Genomic DNA, 20,202 nt, shown 5'->3' with positions numbered 1-20,202 from the left:
TCGCTTAAATCGGGGGACCAACAAAAATGCAGGTGTACCAACTTAGAAATATAAAAATTCCCATTACATTTCAATTTTCATTCCAAAGTATGGGATACCCAACAGAAATTAATTTTTTTTTTAAAGTGCACAATATTATACACTTTGTATTAATACAATTCGGAAGTATTATTGAGAATAATTGTAAATTAAAAGCAATTAAGTAATAACTAATTTGGCAGACTTCTTTTTCTTTGAATTTATTATTTGATGGTTCTAATCACGATTAAAGATAGCCGTGGTTCTAATTTTCAATATTAGATTATTGTCGCATTCTTGTTGTAATATAATACTTAAGAATAAACATTACAATTTCGCTTTTATGTTCAGTGTTCACTGCAAAAAAATATTAATAATCTGGCACTATTATCCAGAACATCATCAAAAGTGTCCTCAAATACTGATGACTTGTTACAGTTCTTTGAAAAATAATTTTAAATGGCTACAAATATTAATTGATAAAAATATTCATTAGGATGAATCAATGCATATTTAATCATGTAAGTAAGTATATATGGCATAGTTGTCTATGACATTACTTCATTAATTAATTTCTAACTTTTAATTTAATATAAATCGTCGGGTACCGACGACTAAACCGCGAACGGCAGCTTTACCAGCTTAGATCATATACAATGGATGGAGCTATGTATGTATTTCTCGTATACAAAGCTGTGTCCAACATAATGACCCAGTTACCGTACTTCTTTTTAAAAAAGGTTAATTGTAGTGGCCTACATTCCCGGACGCCCCTTCAAATATATAGATACCCTATGGCCTATGGTCGTATATGTATTTGTATACCTACCTAAAAAATTTTACAGCTACAGAAAATAGTAATTAATTATTATAATATGTAGGTATAAATAGGTAAATAAATCATAGAACATAATTTGAATATATTTGTAGTAGGTATTAGTCATTATATTCACTACAATTTAACTATAGATTTATAGCTGATAAGAATATTTGTAATGTGTTAACGGATAACTGTTATTACTGTATTAGTGATCTTTTTTCTCGCCTAGGTAAATATATAGAGTAAACAGTTTTTTTTTTATTAAACAGACTTTTTTTCCTTAGACTTTTTTCCTGTCAGCGTATAAAACTATATACTGTTTACTATTTAATTACAATATATTTTATTATGATTGTACCTATACAAACTTCCGGGAAGGACTCATAGTAAAGCATGCACAGACATATGAAACTATAACAAATCATAAAATAATATAAGATAGGCGTCAGGGCCGTATTAACTAATAATTATTAATGGAAAATGTAAAGGAGAGCAAACATAAATATGATGCCCCTAATTTAGTATACTTACTCCATTTTTTACAAAAAAATCGCTATACTCGAACATAATATATTTTACACATAGGTACATTTTACTTACAAAAAAACTATACGCTTACTCATCAGTCATCATATATTTTACAACGTATATAAATACATGAACCAAATACATTGTACAAATGAACAACACTATTACCTACACCCAGTGATGTTCCATTGTTCACAACAAATTTGTTGAGGCTATGAGGTTATAGGTATGTTTATTTATTTCAAAAAGTAAATGAATAAATAATATTCTATTAAATATATTTACTTAAATATTACTTAAATATATTTTTTTTATTGGTTTTCATTTAGCCACAAAACAATTTTTTTCGCAAATGGAATATTATGGAATATACCGTATACGTATGTATATCCCGGGGCCTAAGGGAACACCACTGGGTGTACTCATCACTTGTATAACTGTTGTATTATGTATTCTGGTATTCGCTGTGAATCTAACTAAGTGCCTTAGGTCCTTTACCTAGATTACCAGGAATTTTGAAAAAATAAAATAGCAAATTGCCTGTTTTAAAATTGAGAAATACAATAGTTATAAGAACATAATATATATTTGTCAAGTCTCCATGCGGTGGGTTTGAACCCCTGCCCCCCCCCCACCCACTATTGAGCACGCCCTGCTTAGTTTTTACTTTGTTAGTAGGCATAGATAGTATAATAACAAATTGGAATTAAGGAAAAATGCAAAAGTTATAATTTACAGTTTACACAATTAATATCCACAAATCACAACAATTCACTTATCACATCGTTTTTTCGACGACTGAGTTGAAAAGTAAAAACTAACAACAATGCATATTGCACTTGCGCCAGTCGGCAGTCACCAATAATTATAGAACACAATACAAAAATAAATAATGTCAACGTTTAAAAAATGTTGAAATTAATTTTAAGTTATTTAATATTTATACGACTAACTTATTCATACGCTCTATAAGGTACGGCGTCTGTATTGACTTATATTATGTTATATTATGTAATATGTTAATGATAGCTATAGCAATGTTTTTGAATTCAATTGTAACACATAGGTACATTACTGCAGCAACCTACTCAATGATGAGATTCACTTGACACTTCCCTGTTTCTTAATACTTGCATCACTAATTTTAGTATCATTACCTAACTTAACAGTAAACAGTCTAATAAGCACTTGTTTTGCCTACCTAAAATAATAATAAATCAAAGACGAGTTTCGATTACCGATTTTTATAAAATAAAATATTTAAATCATTTTATCAATATTGTAAGTATAGGTAAGTATAGGTATATTCATTCTCCCACTGATCCCACTCATTATATTATTTTGGGATATAAGTACTAGCTAGGTAGGTATATAAATTATAAAGTGGGGATTACTATAGTTCGTGTTTAACTAGGTTTTGGCCTTGACTAATATAAAATATGTTTCGATAATTCGCATCTGTATTTTTACGTTGTTCAATTATGTTATACCGTATAACGCGTTGTAGGTCTACGCTCTGGCAAATAGTTATCAGTTATGATTTGTAGATCAGAGAGAGTGAACTGTTCACGCTCGTCGTCTGTCATAAAATTAATTGTATTAATTCGTCCACAATAAAGTAAAATAATTTAAATAAACTTATGTTGTTTTTTTATATTTTATCGATACAAAATGGTTTTACATTATAATTTTCGAATAAAATTATTTAATAAAGATGCTTTATAAATTATAAAAAATGTTAATTTTGATAACATTTTGTTGTAACTAAATGGTAAAACAAATCCATTCGAAAACTTTATTACTACAAAATACCAATATTTCTACATAATAAATAATGGTAAGTGTAATGTTTTATTTTTGTTACACGTTAGTTTTAGTATTTGTTAATACAATATTAATTATAACTATAGTGTTTAGTAGGTATCTACGCACGGTAAGTGGTAACTACAACAGTTTGTATTCAGTATTAGCTTACTGAATCTTATAATATAGGTATCTTGTAAATTATTGTTTATTAGTTAATTTAAAATAATTAGTTTATAAATTACAAAATGTAAATGCTAAACGTAGGAAATCAGGGCATTGTTTTACAATGCCCAGGCACTGTGCACAATGTCTGAATATTTTGGGCAATGTACAAGAATAATCACTTTAATAAATAATAATCCAATTTTTCATTTATTGATATCCTGACATTCTACTAGTCTCCGTGCAAAGTATAGCCTGCCCGGATTCAAGTGGACACAGTGAATTAATACAGCTCACTGCGCACACATAATAATATATCGAATGGCATTCATACGTAACTATAACCCCCAGCACTTACATAATATTTTAACTGTAAATAGTAAAATGTAAAATGTCTATATGAAAATCAATAATTTAGTTTTACATATTATTTTGTTTTCACAAAAATCACACCAACAAATTAGGTACAAATTAAAATATTTTGAATAAAAATGCAGCCATCTATTACAGACAGTCTAATAATTTTTTTAATAAAATTTTAAAACATATTCAGCTGTATCACATGTTATTGGGTGTGATAATTATTATGTGTGCATGAAGATAGTTTTATGAAGATATTAGAATTTTGATCATATTTTTTTTGTATCTTATACTTACATTTTTCTAATACAATCCATTCTAAAATATTATTTATACTGAACAAAATATTCGAAGTTGAATAGGCTTTATTTATACGTCTAAAACATAGAATGTAGGAGCAAGAAAGTAATTATACCTAAGAAAGTTCTAAGTATGATAGTTCTTCAATCATTCATGGTGTATTATACATAGTTTTATTTTTAGTAAAATACCTAGAATATAATGTATAATTTTTTTTCTATGTTGAAACAAGCGGAATTAATTTATATTAATAAATAATTATATCTATTCAATCATTATTATTGTAATTTTAATTTGTTTCTTTACGACTTTATGTCTTTACGTACCAATATGGCATACGCTCTACGCGTAAATACGTTTCTAAATTATATTTGAAGTGGAACAGTCAAGAGTCAACAGAAACATGTCAATTAAATTTAATGTAGCCATGCAGGTACCTACTTTCACGTCTGCGTATTTTGTATATTGATGTCTTATGAATCTAATGCCATAGGTACCTACATATTTTTAATTATTGTTTTCTTTATGTCTTAAAATTATAATTTGTTGTTATGTGTCATACCTTTTAAAACATTTATTGATGTTCAGTTCAGATGCACCGTTAACAAAAATAAAATCGTATTAACGTGATTTCAAACTTATTATTAACATTTCAATCATAATTATTATCTTTAATTATGTAATCATTAGTATTAATTTTTATTAGGTAATAATAACAATTATTGTTATAACCGCAATTGGTATAACCTATAATAAATTATAATTTACGTACATAAAAAATATTCTAGTATGAACAGTAAAGGCAATGGCATTAATTTTTGATTCTGAGGTGGGGAGGAAAATATGCCTTGAAACACCTAATGTGTTTTTTTTTATGTGTTTGTCATCAAATTTTGGAGAAGAATGTTTTCAATTTCAACTTTTAAGGGTGATTTCTCTTAGGCCTTAGCATAGTTGCTCTTTTTTGGGGTCAAAATCCAGTAAATTTCTGTAGTAGGTACTTTTCTTAGTATTTTGGTAAAACTTATAAAAAACAACGGAAAACAAGAAATATTTACGTAACACGTTTTATAAAAAATCAATTTTTTTCTTTAAATTTAAAAAGAAATTACTGTTGGAACAAAACTTTTATCAAGGATTTATGTTGGTATTTTTTAAATAATTCAAATTTCAGTTAGTTTTTTTTCGATTTATGTTGGTAACAATATTTTACTCCATCAAATGTTGTTCTTATAAGAAAATATTCTTTAAATAGTTTTACTTAAAAATATCAAAACCACAGTTACGGTTTTTTTGATCTATTTTGTAATTAAAAATGCAAAATTTTAATACCTACAGCTTGACAATTTAATACAATGTTTGTTGTACTTTCTTTAAAAAAATATAAAAATACATAACATTATATAAGTATATAGGTATACTATCTTCTTTATAAATATTTGAAGTTCAGGTGTTGAAGAAATTTACTTTTAACCATGAAGGTATATTTATTCCATACCACTATCCTAATCAATGAAATTTTCAAAATATTTCGATTAATTCTTAGCTTTTTATACAACGTACTAATTCACAACAATTTATTGTACAGTACATCATTTGTATTAACTTGTATAATTTATTATTAATTACAATTTACAAGTCATTAAATAACTGTTATCAATATATTCCATACTAAACGAGGATAGGTACACTCGAAACCTAATAATTACTAAATATTACTCATTGCTCAAGTTAAATTATTAAACGGTAACTAATTTAATCATTTGTATTATTTAAATTATGGAATATTAAGTAATCGATATCCCTATAATAGGTATGTAGTAACCATCACATAAATTTATCAGTAGGTACCTCTCCTTTATAGTATCTTTAGATTAAATGACTACGAAAATACTCCATAATAGCTATAGGTAAAGTATGTCAATATATAATAATGATGTCAATGTTGTATTTATTAATATAAACATACACTGACAATATCATTATTATTCATTATATTGCAACACTTTCTGAAGAAAAAAATTCTATATAATAATATAATATACAGATACTAAATAGTAATACATTTATTTTTGTTTATAAATGTTAAATAATAAGCCTGGAGTAAAAGTAATATTATTTCATTAATTAATAAAACTACCTTGTACAATGTATATTATGATGAAGGTGTGGGCGTCAACTATGCCTATTGAGGGGGGGGGGTACTCTTATTTGGCAGGTGTCAACTGAATCAGTATCTATACCAACTGCCAACACCTTCCAAATTTATGGACATAATATTAGCCACTGCCCATTTGTTATTTTATACTTATAACTTATAAGTTATAATTATTATAATCATCAATATGAGGATAATTTGCAAACAAATAATAAATCAGAAAATATTATATTGACGGAGTAAACAACGCCTACGTTAATAATATATACTATATAAAGTATAAAAAAAAATATAACTAATTACTAAATAAAGTACAGTCAAAATTGTATGGCATGGGCTTGGACATTCCTCCAAAAATTGTATCTTTAAATATCAGATTGAGAATTAAATAACCATAATATTAGCCATTAGGTCATAACTAATAACAACATATTGTTATTCAATATTTACAATATTAGCAATTTCATACACGAATGAAAGTGTTCTTTTTCGCGAATGGGTCAAAACTCTCCGTGAAGATTATCTATGCGATTAGTAAACCGGTTTATTGTTTACATGACACAGTAACGTAAATTATTATAAATTGTGAGTAGGATTGCTATAACAAAACCTTGAAATACCGTGTTCGTTATGGCGCCCGGTGCCAATGTAATTTTATGCACAAAAATACGCTCTACGGGAATAATGATCTTGTTCTGTAGAATCAACCAAATTTGATATTTTTTTTTAACTTATAGAGGGTATTATTTTACGCAGGTTGCATCGAACTCTATTTTTCAATATTTTAATCTCAAACTTTATACCTAATATGTCTTCAAAAATAATACAATTTTAGGCATTTTTTATAAATTATATTATTTGAAATTAAATAAAAATATCGGAGTTTGATACGGCTTGTAGGAAGTCTTCTTCTTTCAGATATCCAACAATTCTACAAGGCCCGAAAATCATTACCGTGAAGTTATTTTTTCGATATAATACACCCTATCACTCCCCCCCCCCCCCCCCCCCGTAAATGGGTAATTAGTGGAAAAGTATTATAATTAAGGTGGCAACTAAAATATAAAATTTGAAAAATAATTGCGGAAAATTGGAGAAACCTTCACCCTTAATACTCCTTCCTATCGTCCACGGATGAGTTAATTATATTTATATATTATATTAATTTATAATCAGTGGTAAATAATTCTAACTGTATAATATTATCAGTTTTTTAAATAAAATAGATTAAAGCCAATTAAAAAAGTTAATTTTACAAGTTATTTATTTCGATATTATATTTATAAAAAAATAAAAATAAATATCTAAAAAATATACTTTTCTGCTTACGAATTGATAAATGCAGAATGATGATACATACTTATTTTAATTTATTATAGATATTATTAAATAAGTATAAAAATTAGATATTATTAATAACTAATAAATATCAAGTAGGTATGTAACTTAGATAATCGTAATATTTCACTTACATAAAAATGGTGACCTGTCTTATATTTTACTACGAAGTGTACACAAGTACAAATGAGTACCTTAGTGACCACAGAAAAAACCATTATTGATTATTGTAAAACTAATTAATTTAAATTCTTGTTTAACTCAGAATCTAAAAGTTATTTGTCCATAATCAATACATCAGCAGTCAAATGTAGAATCCGGTAGTAGATTTGTGTTTAGCGTAGACTAATATTAAAGCGTAAATATACACTAATAAGTAATAACGGTATACCGTTATTATGTTTATACCCAATATAAACTAAAATAAAGGATTGACAATTTAAAACAAGGTTTCTCATAAATAGTCCATATTGTAACCGAATAATCTAAATTATATATTCACACAGTTTTTTTTATAGATATTTTAAGTTCAAAGTTGGATGAAATTAGATATTTAAACAAAGATTAACGATTTTGGTTATTTTGTTGTAATTTACAATTATTATTCGTGGATACTTGACATCTATTAGTGTACACACAATGATATTTTAAAATATTTTGGAAACCTACTGTATTACTAACGTCTAATAGTAAAATAAATTACTTTAATAGCAATAATATCATAAAATATACTTACTAACCTACTTATTAATGTAGGCCGTCTTCGTTATCGTTTTTCGTTTTCAAATTTAACACATCCATTACAGTGACCCCTATGGACACATATTGTGACACATATTGTAGAACAGAGTGACACACTGACACCCACTTGCACACATTTTTAATATTGAAATTATATTGTTTGAGACTTTTAAAAATATACTAAGAGTTTAATCGTTTGTTTAGTTTTTTTTATATTTAATTTTCTTATGAAACAAAAATTAAATATTGTGTCATATAGACATGTAGTTAATATAAACACTTCTTATAGTATTTATAAGACGTATATGATGAGTATTGTTTATTAAGTAAACAGTAAACAGTATATTAATAATTTAAGTAGATAAGTACCTACAGGTTTCAATTATTAGTTATTTTAGTGCCTTTTTCTTTTTACATTGTATTTAATATTCATAAATAATAATATATACGGCTGTGATACTTAAGAGGACACAAAATACTTCACAAAATTGGAATTGTTGACCACAAAAATTTGCGGGTGTGGCACTGTGGCGACCTCTTCATTCAAAAACTAAAATTATAAGCGGAACAAAAATCGTTATGAGAAAATATTCAAACATAATAATATAATATATATAAAAAAAAAATAACAAATAACTCTAATAAGATATCGCAATTATTTTTCATAAATGTTTATCGTGTTTTATAAAAAAATATTGTAATTGTGGTTAATTTATATTTGATTGATATTTTTACAGGCATATCCAAAGTCAGTGTGGTTTATAATCTGCACAGAGTTTTGTGAACGATTTTCCTACTATGGACTTCGAAGTACCTATATTTTCATTTAATAGTATAAAATAATAGTTTTTGATTTTCTCATTTATGAATGTATTGTCTCGTATATTAGCTGTTTTAGTATTATATCTTACATCAATATTGCAATACGATGAAGACGAATCCACTATTATTTATCACATGGCTGTCTTTATGGCGTATTTTTCACCACTATTTGGAGCTATTTTATCCGATTCTTTCTTAGGAAAATTCAAGTAAGTATAGTACATTAAAAGGTAGTTATGAATGATACATTAAAAAATTCATAATTGGTATATAGAGTTCGGATGTTGTAGGTATTTTCTTTCTATTGTTCTAATATGAAACTATGTATATCAATAATTATAATTTATAACTTTGGTTAACTTGTGTATGAAATGATCATGTCATTTTATTTTGCTTTTTTAATAAACTTAGCCTTTTAAACTATTTTTTGGTTTCTTCACATTTAAATTGATTTATATTTTTAACGTTTAAAATGTTAACTAATATTTTTAAAAATTGTTTTGTTGTTTTAAAATTTTTATTATCCAACTATAGGACTCAGCACAAGTTTCCAACACAAACTCACTTCCAATATTCCTTTTTAATCCATCAGATTTTATCTCAAAACAATATCTCTGCGATACATTAACAATCTCAATATTTACATTTTACAGTTTAAACTATTACGAGTTTACGACCTTAGAACCCAATTACCCATCTATTTCCATTACTTGCTTCCTGCTAATACTACGAATATTTCATATTAAAATATTCTAATTTCTAACCCATCAGCTGTTACTTTCCCTTAATATACCTGTACATATTCCTTCTCAACGTCTTGAACTCAAATGGGCTCATAGATTGTACACTTAAAACTACCAGAAAAAAACCTGAGTTAGACATCTTTGAATAATTATAGTTAATATATCCTAATTCCTATGTGGCTATGTACCACTAAATTGTTAGCTTATTATATACATAGTTGTATAAGTATTTATATATATAGATTATTAATGTATGATTAATAATTTCTTTTAATAAAAATAAGGAAAAATCCTATCATTTTTTTTTTAATATATTGTGTGTTAAATGTATTTTTCATAAACGTATTCTTTTTTTCAGGACTATAGTATATCTTTCACTAATTTACGCTGTTGGAAATTTAGTCATAACTGGGTCATCTTTGGCAGTTTCATTTAGTTTAAGCAACCAAAGGTAACAAATAATAATATTTCTATTATAAAATCAATTTTTTTTACAGTCATTACAATAATTTGTTTGACTAAATGTAGGTACTTACTACCTAGGTAATACTATTCTGGAAATAAATATTCAAAAAAAATTATTTTTTTATAATTTTTAATAACGGGCAATTAAACCCTTATGGTTGTCCCAATGATAAAAACATACAATTTATCATACAACTTATTATTGACTATTGATAGTAGCACAAATCTATATCATAAATTTATAATGAATAATGATTATGAAAATATGTTCAGCTCTCAAAGTCTCAAAATATGTATGAATTGTTATAGTCTACATAATGGTGATTAAAAAATAAACATTAATTACTAGTTCAACTTCAATATTTTATGTTTCTATAATTATTCAAACCATCATAACGATTATCATTAAGTGGATATTTAGATGGATATATAATTATATTTATATCACTTCTGTTTTAACAATTTGTCAATATATTTAATATAATATACTATAATATCATAGTTTAGTAGTTTACCAATTTTTATGATGCTTGATAAGTTTCTAAATATAATGGCAATTCACGAAAAGCAATTATTTTGCGGGTTATGTAATAGGTTATTTATTATACCTAGTAGGTACTTAGTAGGATCAGCTAATGAATACGGTAGGTACCTATATTACCAGCTGTTGGTATAAGTGGCAAGTAGGTAGATATCTACATATTATAATTGGATTTTTTAATTTTTAAGGAGACTTAAAAATTAAAATGTTTTATACATCATATTATATTATAATATATTTTAATGATATTTTTCTAAAGTATGATTGCATGAATTGTTTTAATTTATAATATAATATTGATATATTTTATGAGTTATTTTAAAATAGTATCTTTTTATTTCATAGATACTTAGCACTGCTGGGATTAGTTTTAATTGCAATTGGTACAGGTGGAATAAAACCATGTGTTTCATCATTTGGTGGTGATCAATTCGACCTTCCTGCACAAGAAGTTTATCTACAAAAGTTCTTTTCCATATTTTACTTTTCTATCAACGCAGGATCTCTTATATCAACATCAGTAACACCGGAGCTAAGAAAAGGCGTACAATGTTTCGGCCGAACTTCATGTTTCCCCTTAGCTTTTGGTGTACCTGCTGTGCTAATGTTAATAGCAATTTGTAAGTAACATTTAATTATTACATATAATATTCGAGTAAATTGATTTTCTGCTTAGAATATTTTTTTCAGAGTGTACACCATTAACTAAACAAATTATTTTATTTTATTTTTATTGTACATAATATTAACAACGGGCAAAGCCCAACAGTACAGAAAAACGAACAATAATATAATATATAATAATGCGCGAGTATTTTACTTTGGTAGTAGTGATTGTGCATTAGGCACAGGTTGTTGGTAGAAGATATATTGGTTAGATGCATTAAACGGCCATTGGACGATTGTGGCAATAATTCTTAACACGTTTGGATTAAACATAAGTGGCGAGGGAGTGAGTGGAACGTTGAGAAACTTGGAAGTTAACATGGGAGAGAAGAGAAGACGCATCAGATGAGCCATTTACAAATTTATCTATGAATCGTAAGTTTGCATCAATTCATCAATCAGCTAGGCTTGACAAGCCTAACTCAAGGAGAACAGGGGAATTTCTGTAGTCGTGCAGTATGATTGAGTACATGAATGAGGTGGGGAATATTCGGAGCAAAATCGGTGAAGGATAGGAAGCACGTTAGAACTCTCTCTAGAAAATAGATGATTGCCGATAGGTAGCAATATAAGGGTCCCATAGAACGAAACCATACTCGAGTATGACGAGCAAGATTGCAGCATAACTAGGGCTCTGAGCGAAGAAGAGAGTCTGAATTCAGAAGAAACTCTTGAAAGTTAAACACTTTAAATAGCTTGACTGATTGGCTAATTTTTTTTTAAACGTTCGTAATATTGACCGAATAAGGATTTTACGGAAATAAAAATTAGAAAAGTTGCCCGGAACAGATTTCTCTTCAAAGGCTTTGAGATTACCGATAAAAATTGAAATTTTTTTGTTTACAATTGGTTTCCCATTTGTTACTCATGCAAATTATACTGTTGTAGTAATAGCTAAGACATTAGAATTTTTTTTATATATATAAATGGTTATTAGGTAGATACTCGGGCAGATGAGATAAAACCATACATCAAATCGTCCTTTTATGGCCTCGAATTAAGAAATTATATTGAATTTATGTTTGTAGCTTATATATACAAAAACTAATTGACTGATTTAGTGAAAATTTTAAATTGTTCTTAGAGATATCAGGAAAGTTTAGAGAGTAGGTTGAACCACTTCCAATTTATACCAAGCGACACAGGCGGATTGTCTCGGTTAGGTTAGGTTAGGTTAATTATCTCGGTCAAATTAGTTCACCAAGCGAGGTACACCGACGCCGATTTGTCCGTGAACCGGAGTACACAAAATCCAAGATAAACCTATGCAGCACTCCATTTTATATTTTTTTAATTTTTTCACTGGCGAAGTCAGATTATACACTAAAGCTAAAAATGGATTTTGATTGTTGGATTATCCGAAGTTAATAGACTCAAAAACTAATGCAACGTTTTCAATAAAAGTTATATCAATAGATTCCTTGAGACATTATTGGAGGGTGTTTAAAGCTTATATTTTAACCGCTATAGCTGGTAGCTAAGGGGTTCGCACTTAGATTTTTTTTCACCTCACGAAAAAAGAATTTTTATTTTGTTTATTAAAAAGGTTACCATTGGTTACATATACCTATTAAATTGCTATTATAATTAGTGGACATATGACATATTTTTTTACAAATATATTTATAAATAAAAAAACAAATCTTTGGCACGGACAACGCAACATTTTGTCTACTCTGTATTTTTTCAGTGGTAGAGCTATTATCACCTTATAATTTAAGCCTATATTAGTATTATACATTCATACAATAATTGTGTTACCTTTTCATTAATATATTGTATATTTTTTTATTTTAAACTAGTTATTTTCGTATGTGGTAAACGATTATATAAGATAAAAAAACCAGAATCGAACGTCATTGTAACATCTTTTTCGTGTATTTATGTAAGTTTTTATTTTTACATATTCTAAATGTAATTCATTCTAAAACAGATTCAAATACTAATATTCGGAAATACAGTACCAACGTCATAATTATTTATACAAATGATTTAATCGTATCAAAGTATAATCGTTACTGAAAACTATTAACATTATATTTATTCTAGACAAATTATAATACAGACTTCATTTTACAACTAGAATTGATAATATACAATATATAATATACTTAATACATTTTTATAATATTACTATGTATAGCATGCAATAAAAAGAAGGCTATCATATGTTTCATCGAATTCCAAAAAAAGTCATTGGTTGAATTATGCAGACGACAAGTTTTCAGAAAAAGAAATTTTAGATATACGCGGTGCTCTAGATGTGATGTATTTATTTATTCCGTTCCCATTCTTCTGGGCTTTATTTGATCAACAAGTAAGAATTACTAATCGTTATCATTATTATTATAATTTTATTTTTATCAGAAAAATGACTAATTATTTATATTATTAAAATGAATCAATTAAATAATAATGGGAGGTACCTAGTTAAACTAATCTATTTTTAAAATTAGTTTTTTTATTTAAATTTTTCAATTATACTAATAGTATCTATAATCATTTTAAGTATTTTAATGTTATTTTTAAACAATAACAACATTTTACAGAATACCTCTTCTTTATATTATTTATATTTATTTTAGCTATAATATAAATCATACAGTGTAGTATTGTATTTTGTTGAAAAACCTTCTAGGGTTCTCGCTGGACATTACAAGCTACTTTGATGAATGGTAGAATTAATTTTCTCAACTGGACAATGAAGCCTGATCAAATGCAAGTGATGAATCCACTTCTCGTTTTATTATTTATTCCGGTTTTCGAAACCGTTGTTTATCCTCTATTAGCCAAGATCGGCATTAAAAAACCATTACAAAAAATCTCATTAGGTGGTTTTCTTGCCGCTGTGGCATTTGTGCTATCAGCTGTTGTACAGAACAAGATTATTGTAAGTACATATATGTATTACGTGATAGTGTGATACGTTAAGTAGATAATAATTAGCTGAACAAATACATTTTAGATTAAGTATAGTATAGCGTATAGGCACTTGCCAACATAATATAATAGCTATAGAGACTAGATAGTAGATATGTATTGGGTAGGTATTGAGCGTACGTACAGATCGAGAACGATTTCTTATACAAGAACAAGACAGTACAATGTACATGGATTTATGCCAAAAGTTCAAATGGCATAATTTATATAAATTTTAAAGAATTGACTTATTCTTGATATAAATTAAAATCTTAAAATAGTAAGTAAGTTAAATTTTAGATTCTGAACGAAGCGATGAATGTATTGATTTTACAATGATGTGTGTTTTTTTTTTATTTTTTTTTGTGTCTGTCATCACCTTTTAGGACAGTAAAAGTGCTTGGATTTTCTTCAACAGTAACTTTTCTGATAGGAAAGTGAATCTAGTTGGTACTTTTTTTTTGGGGGGGGGGGGGGGTGGGGTCAAAAGTAAACATTTCTCAGTAATTTTCAAACGCGACGTGAAAAACAAAAGAAAAATTAAGGGAAAACGGAAATTTTTACGCGAAATCTGTTTTCGAGAAAATCGATTTTGGTTTATGGTGCAACTCTAAAACAAATGACTGCAGGTACATGAAATTTTGACTGAATGTTTATATTAGCATTTTCTATACACCATAACATTTTCCAAATATTTTGACTTATTTTGAGATATTTTTCGGTTTTCATTTTTTTTAGTTTTTTTTTCTATAAATATCAATAAAATTTTATCTGTTGAGTAAAAAAGCTTGAACATTTAATAGAAGGCTCCTCCTAGGTGATTGTTTCAAAGGCAGATGAAAAAAATTAAAAATCCTCAGTCACAGTTTTTATTTATAAGCATTTAAAGTTCAAATCTTGACAAAATACGGAGAAATCACGAAAATTAGCAAATTATTTTGAGTTGAGAATTCATAAAAAATTTTCTTTTTAAATCTAAGATTTGAAAATGTAATACAAGATTATCCATAAGTTTGTCTACCTTCATCAAAAAAAATTGTCTACAAGAAAGTCAAATTAAATTTTTATGAGCGTTTGAAATTCATATTTTTACAACATTTGATATTCACTCGATTTCTCGTGTAACGATTTTCTTATTTTGTTGTAATTAAAAAACGTATGACTGTGATACTTCAAAATTTCAGTGAATGTTTGTATTAGCATTTTCTTTACACGATAAAATTTTTAAAATAATTTGACTCTTTTTGAGCTGTTTACGGATATAGTCAGTTTTTAATTTTTTTAGTTTTTTTTTCTATAAATATCAATAAAATTTTATTTGTTGGGTAAAAAAGCGTGAAAATATAAGGCTCCTGATCGTTCTAATAGCAGTTGAAAAATATTAAAAATACATAGGCACAATTTTTTTTTATAATCATTTAAAGTTCAAATTTTAACAACATTTATCAAATTTATAAATTAATAATTATTTTGTAGTTAAAAATGTATAAAATGTTCAACTTTTATAGCTAAGGATTGAAAATTGAAAACAAGGCTCAACGTAAATAGGTTATATATAAATGACTTTATTTACAATAATATCATCAAATATACTTGGTAATATCATAGGCTGACTGACCGTTTTCGCTCAGAATAGTTTTTCTTATACAGTGATATTATATCATTGAATTCAAATTTAACACCATCCATTACAGTGACCCACTTGTAACCTACTGTACAGCAGAGCGACATCCACTTACCCACCTTTTTTAAATTATAAGTACCTATTATTTTTTTAAGCACATTAAGATGAATATAATATTTAAATAATTTTATAAACACTATACTAAACTCAGAATTGTTGTATCGAATGATTTCGTAGTTTCACATTTAATATCACAATTTATTCACATTACGTATATATTACAATATGTCAATTATGATTTATGATACCCCGCTTTATAAATATCATATAAAATATTAATAATTTAAACGTGATTTATTATTTTAGGGTGAATCGATCCAATTATCAGATGGCGAAGGTCATTTAAGAGTTTTTAACGGATTTGATTGTAACATAACAATAAATTCAACAAACTTACCCGTCTACAAATTAAGTTCTCTTGAAACATTAGAGATAAGATATACACCAACTTCTAACGAAACTTCGTTTCCCATTGTTTTTATCGCTGATCCTTCATGTTCTCCGAATTTGTCAACATTAAATTTGACGAGTAGTGTTTCCATTGTAGAAGGAAAGGTTGGCTTGAAAAAATTATATTAATAACTCATAGATCTTTAGATATGTAACAAAAAATTCAATTATTATTAAAAATTATAGGCAACGTCATATTTTTTAACTCGCTTAAAAGACAATCTTGAATTAAAAAGAATTGGTTATTTTGATGACTTAGCTAAACCTAAGAACGGCAGTCCGGTTTTAAGGTAAATACATTTTAAGTTATGATTAGTTGTACCTATAATTGTATGTTATTTTAATCCATATTATTTTTATAGAATTTTAAACAGCGATGATTTATCTCATAAAGTTTTGACACTCAAAGATACGGATAACAACAACACTGTAACTGAAATCAATTTAAAATCCTTAACAACAAACACTGTACCCATTGGAAAGTAAGTTATAAATGATATTGTTTTGCACATTAAAAATTTCAAATTTTTTTTAAAAATTCTTATCAATAATTTTCTTAGTGGCGAGATAAACATTATGATATATTATAATTATATATTATATATTTTAATTTGAGAAACTTAACCATCATATTTTAAAACTAATTTATAACTTAATAATATCATATTGGACTTTTTAGAGCTATTGTTTGATTAGGTAGTTGAATAAGCTCACGTTCATCAATTATACAAATATAAATAAATACAATTTAGATTTGTGTAAAAATGTTATTAACACATGTAAATTATCGTTAAATTACTATAGATTTTGACTATATTTGTTTAGCAATCAATGGTTTGATTAAACTGTATGCATCATAATTGATTAGGTATACAATATGCATATTTAATATTTATATATTATATTGTTATTTTGTATTTATATAATATATACAGAGTGATCAGTGATCCATTTAAATGCCTTCACTCATTATTTTGAAAAGTATTAACATTTTTGAAAAAACAAATTTATTTTTCACAATTTCTTATCAGGTAGGTATCATTTTTTAAGTTGTTTACTTTTTAATGACTTCACAATTTTTATTTCATATTCCTAAGCAGAATATTTTTCTGAGTACTTCGATGCATACAAGTTAAATTTTATATGAGTATTTAATTAGTTCTACTTATAATACTTCTAGCTTATACAAGTATTTAAAGTTTAAAGTTTAGATGATTGGTAAAGTGAAATCCCTCAAAATGTTCTGCTTCAGAATATGAAACTTAAAAATATATAGACGTAGTCATTCAAAATAATAAACACTTAAACTTTAAAGAATGACAACGATAAGAAATTTTAAAAAAGATTATGTTTTGCAAATTATGTAAAAATAATATTTTTAACTGTTGGCTAATGACTTAAGCAGTTGAAGCCTTTAATTCAAATTAAAAAAAAAAACTATAATGAGTGTGACACTTGAATCGATCACCTTGTAGGTACTATATTAAATTTTATTTAAGTTATATTATTATACTACATGCTTTGGGTACAAGGGCTATCAGCTTTGAATTATGTGTTTACTGTTCTTTTTTTAAACAAATATAGGTAATTGCCGGAAATATTAATAATATTAATTATGTTGAATTATATAGAGATAAAAATGGTAAACTGAAAAAAATGTGTATGTAATAATATTACATATTATGTATTTATGTTGTAGGTAGGTACTTAAACATTATATACACAAAAAATATTAAATTCAATGAAAGTAACAAGTATCATGTAGGTACTTAGTACTTCTATAGTTAAAATAAATAGGTTAGTTTATTGATAGGCTATTATAAAAAACACGATTACGTGTGAAGTATGTTTATTTAAATTAAAAACTCTGTTATAGCTATTTCGATAGTTGATATAAACATTCATTAAACATCTGATTACCTAACTTTTCAGATATAAAGCCTTTTTAGACAACGAATTTATCTCAGATTTAAATTTGTTACCGGCTAGTGTAAACACACTTGTATTACAACGTAATTCAGGACACACAGTAAGTATTTGTTGGTTTCATAATTTTTAGTATTGAATTTTAATTATTTTAAATACATAATTTATAGGATTCAAAGTTGGTAGTCTTAGAGAAAGGTAATTTTATTCATATAGCATGGCAATTACCTCAAATTATTGTAATGACCGCTGCAGAGATTATGTTCTCGATCACGTCATTAGAATTTGCATTTACTCAAGTAAGTTGAATTTTAATGACTTTTATACTATAATTTAAAGCATATAATAATACATATAGTATTATTATTTTAAAGGCACCTACAAGCATGAAATCCTTATTGGCAGCAGTTAATTTGTTGACTGTAGCGTTTGGAAATCTAATGGTAGTGATCGTGTCTGAAGTACGGTATTTCGAAAATCAAGTACGTAAAAATCACTATAATTGTACATAATATAACATAATATGCTCAATATGGGGGGGGGGGGGCACTTTGGTGTGTTTATAGAACCTCTGAATTTAAAATCAGCTATCTCTCATAACTTATGCTAGTTATCTTATTATTTTATACAAATAAATTAATATGTGTTTTATGTTTATTGGGCTGGTGATGTGTGGGGGAGAGGAGGATGGGTTTGATTCGTGATCATTAGACTAACTGGAAAAATAGGGGGCTTTAGCACCCCATGTTTATTCGTTGAAATTGTGCTACTGATAATATACCACGTGTATTGGTGTGTGTTTGTTTATATCTTAAATTTTTCTAGGCCTATGAATATTTGCTATTTGCTGGACTAATGGTGCTCGATATGTTAATATTTATTTTAATGAGCTGTAAGTATAAATATAAAAATCTGAATGACGCCGTGCCCGTTACACACAATGAGCAAACCAAGCAAAACTAAAGGTATACTATTTTTTTTTATATTGTATGATATTGGAGATAATTTATTTTTAATTAATTGAATTATTATGTATACATTTTAAGTATAAGCTACTACTCAAATTCCCGAATACATATGTTTTTATTTAATATGTATCTATTATGTTACATAAATAACTTAAATTATTTGTAATTATATTTATTATTTATTTTGTATTTTAGATAATATAGCATAATATACTTGCTATATTTTATTTTAGTATTTTACTATGAATGAATATTAAAACTAATTTAAATATATTTTGAAAATAAATAAAATGTAATGTATTGTTTGTTTGTTTAAATTTTATATCATATTTTTAGTAATTGTACGTAAAAGATATGGCAAAATTATATTTTTTTTATTAAAAGATAAATATAATTGAGTAAGAGTAGTGGATTTTTTTTTTGTTTTAAGTTATTTATACAACTTTGTACATTTATATTAAATACTGTATAGTTACCTCCTTTAATTTTGGTCAGCTCAGTAATCTAAATTATAGTTTAGATTATATAAAATATATAATTATAAGATTATTATATATAGAAATGTTAGCAGCTGGCTATAAGTAGAAAAATAGTTCACTGTATGAATCTGACATGCTCGGTTAATGTGTGTCATTGGCCGAATCGCTCAGGTCCCCGCCATTATATTCACTACCATCAAATTCGTTGTCTCTGCCAATTCACATAATCACACAACATATGATATAACTTAGGCTAGGATAACCAATTTTTAGAATAATTAGTTCTAGAAATATTAAATTATAACACT

At 26.6% G+C, this 20,202-nt stretch overlaps 1 protein-coding gene across 1 annotated transcript; it reads left to right on the top strand.

The window, feature by feature from the left end:
• Positions 1-2,862: 2,862 nt before the first annotated feature.
• Positions 2,863-19,816, top strand: LOC132952390 (peptide transporter family 1-like). Its single transcript, XM_061024683.1, has 15 exons — positions 2,863-3,203; positions 8,969-9,041; positions 9,121-9,262; positions 10,155-10,247; positions 11,148-11,422; positions 13,271-13,353; positions 13,612-13,785; positions 14,107-14,358; positions 16,378-16,626; positions 16,708-16,811; positions 16,884-17,003; positions 18,454-18,550; positions 18,618-18,746; positions 18,822-18,929; positions 19,273-19,816. The coding sequence occupies exons 1-15, from the start codon at positions 3,201-3,203 to the stop codon at positions 19,408-19,410; spliced, it is 2,040 nt and encodes a 679-aa protein (XP_060880666.1). The 5' UTR covers positions 2,863-3,200; the 3' UTR covers positions 19,411-19,816.
• Positions 19,817-20,202: the final 386 nt, after the last annotated feature.

Source organism: Metopolophium dirhodum, chromosome 9, assembly GCF_019925205.1.
Source record: "Metopolophium dirhodum isolate CAU chromosome 9, ASM1992520v1, whole genome shotgun sequence".
Taxonomy (NCBI): Eukaryota; Metazoa; Arthropoda; class Insecta; order Hemiptera; family Aphididae; genus Metopolophium; species Metopolophium dirhodum.
Note: the sequence above shows the minus strand (reverse complement) of the source record. Positions and strands in the feature narration are given on the sequence as shown.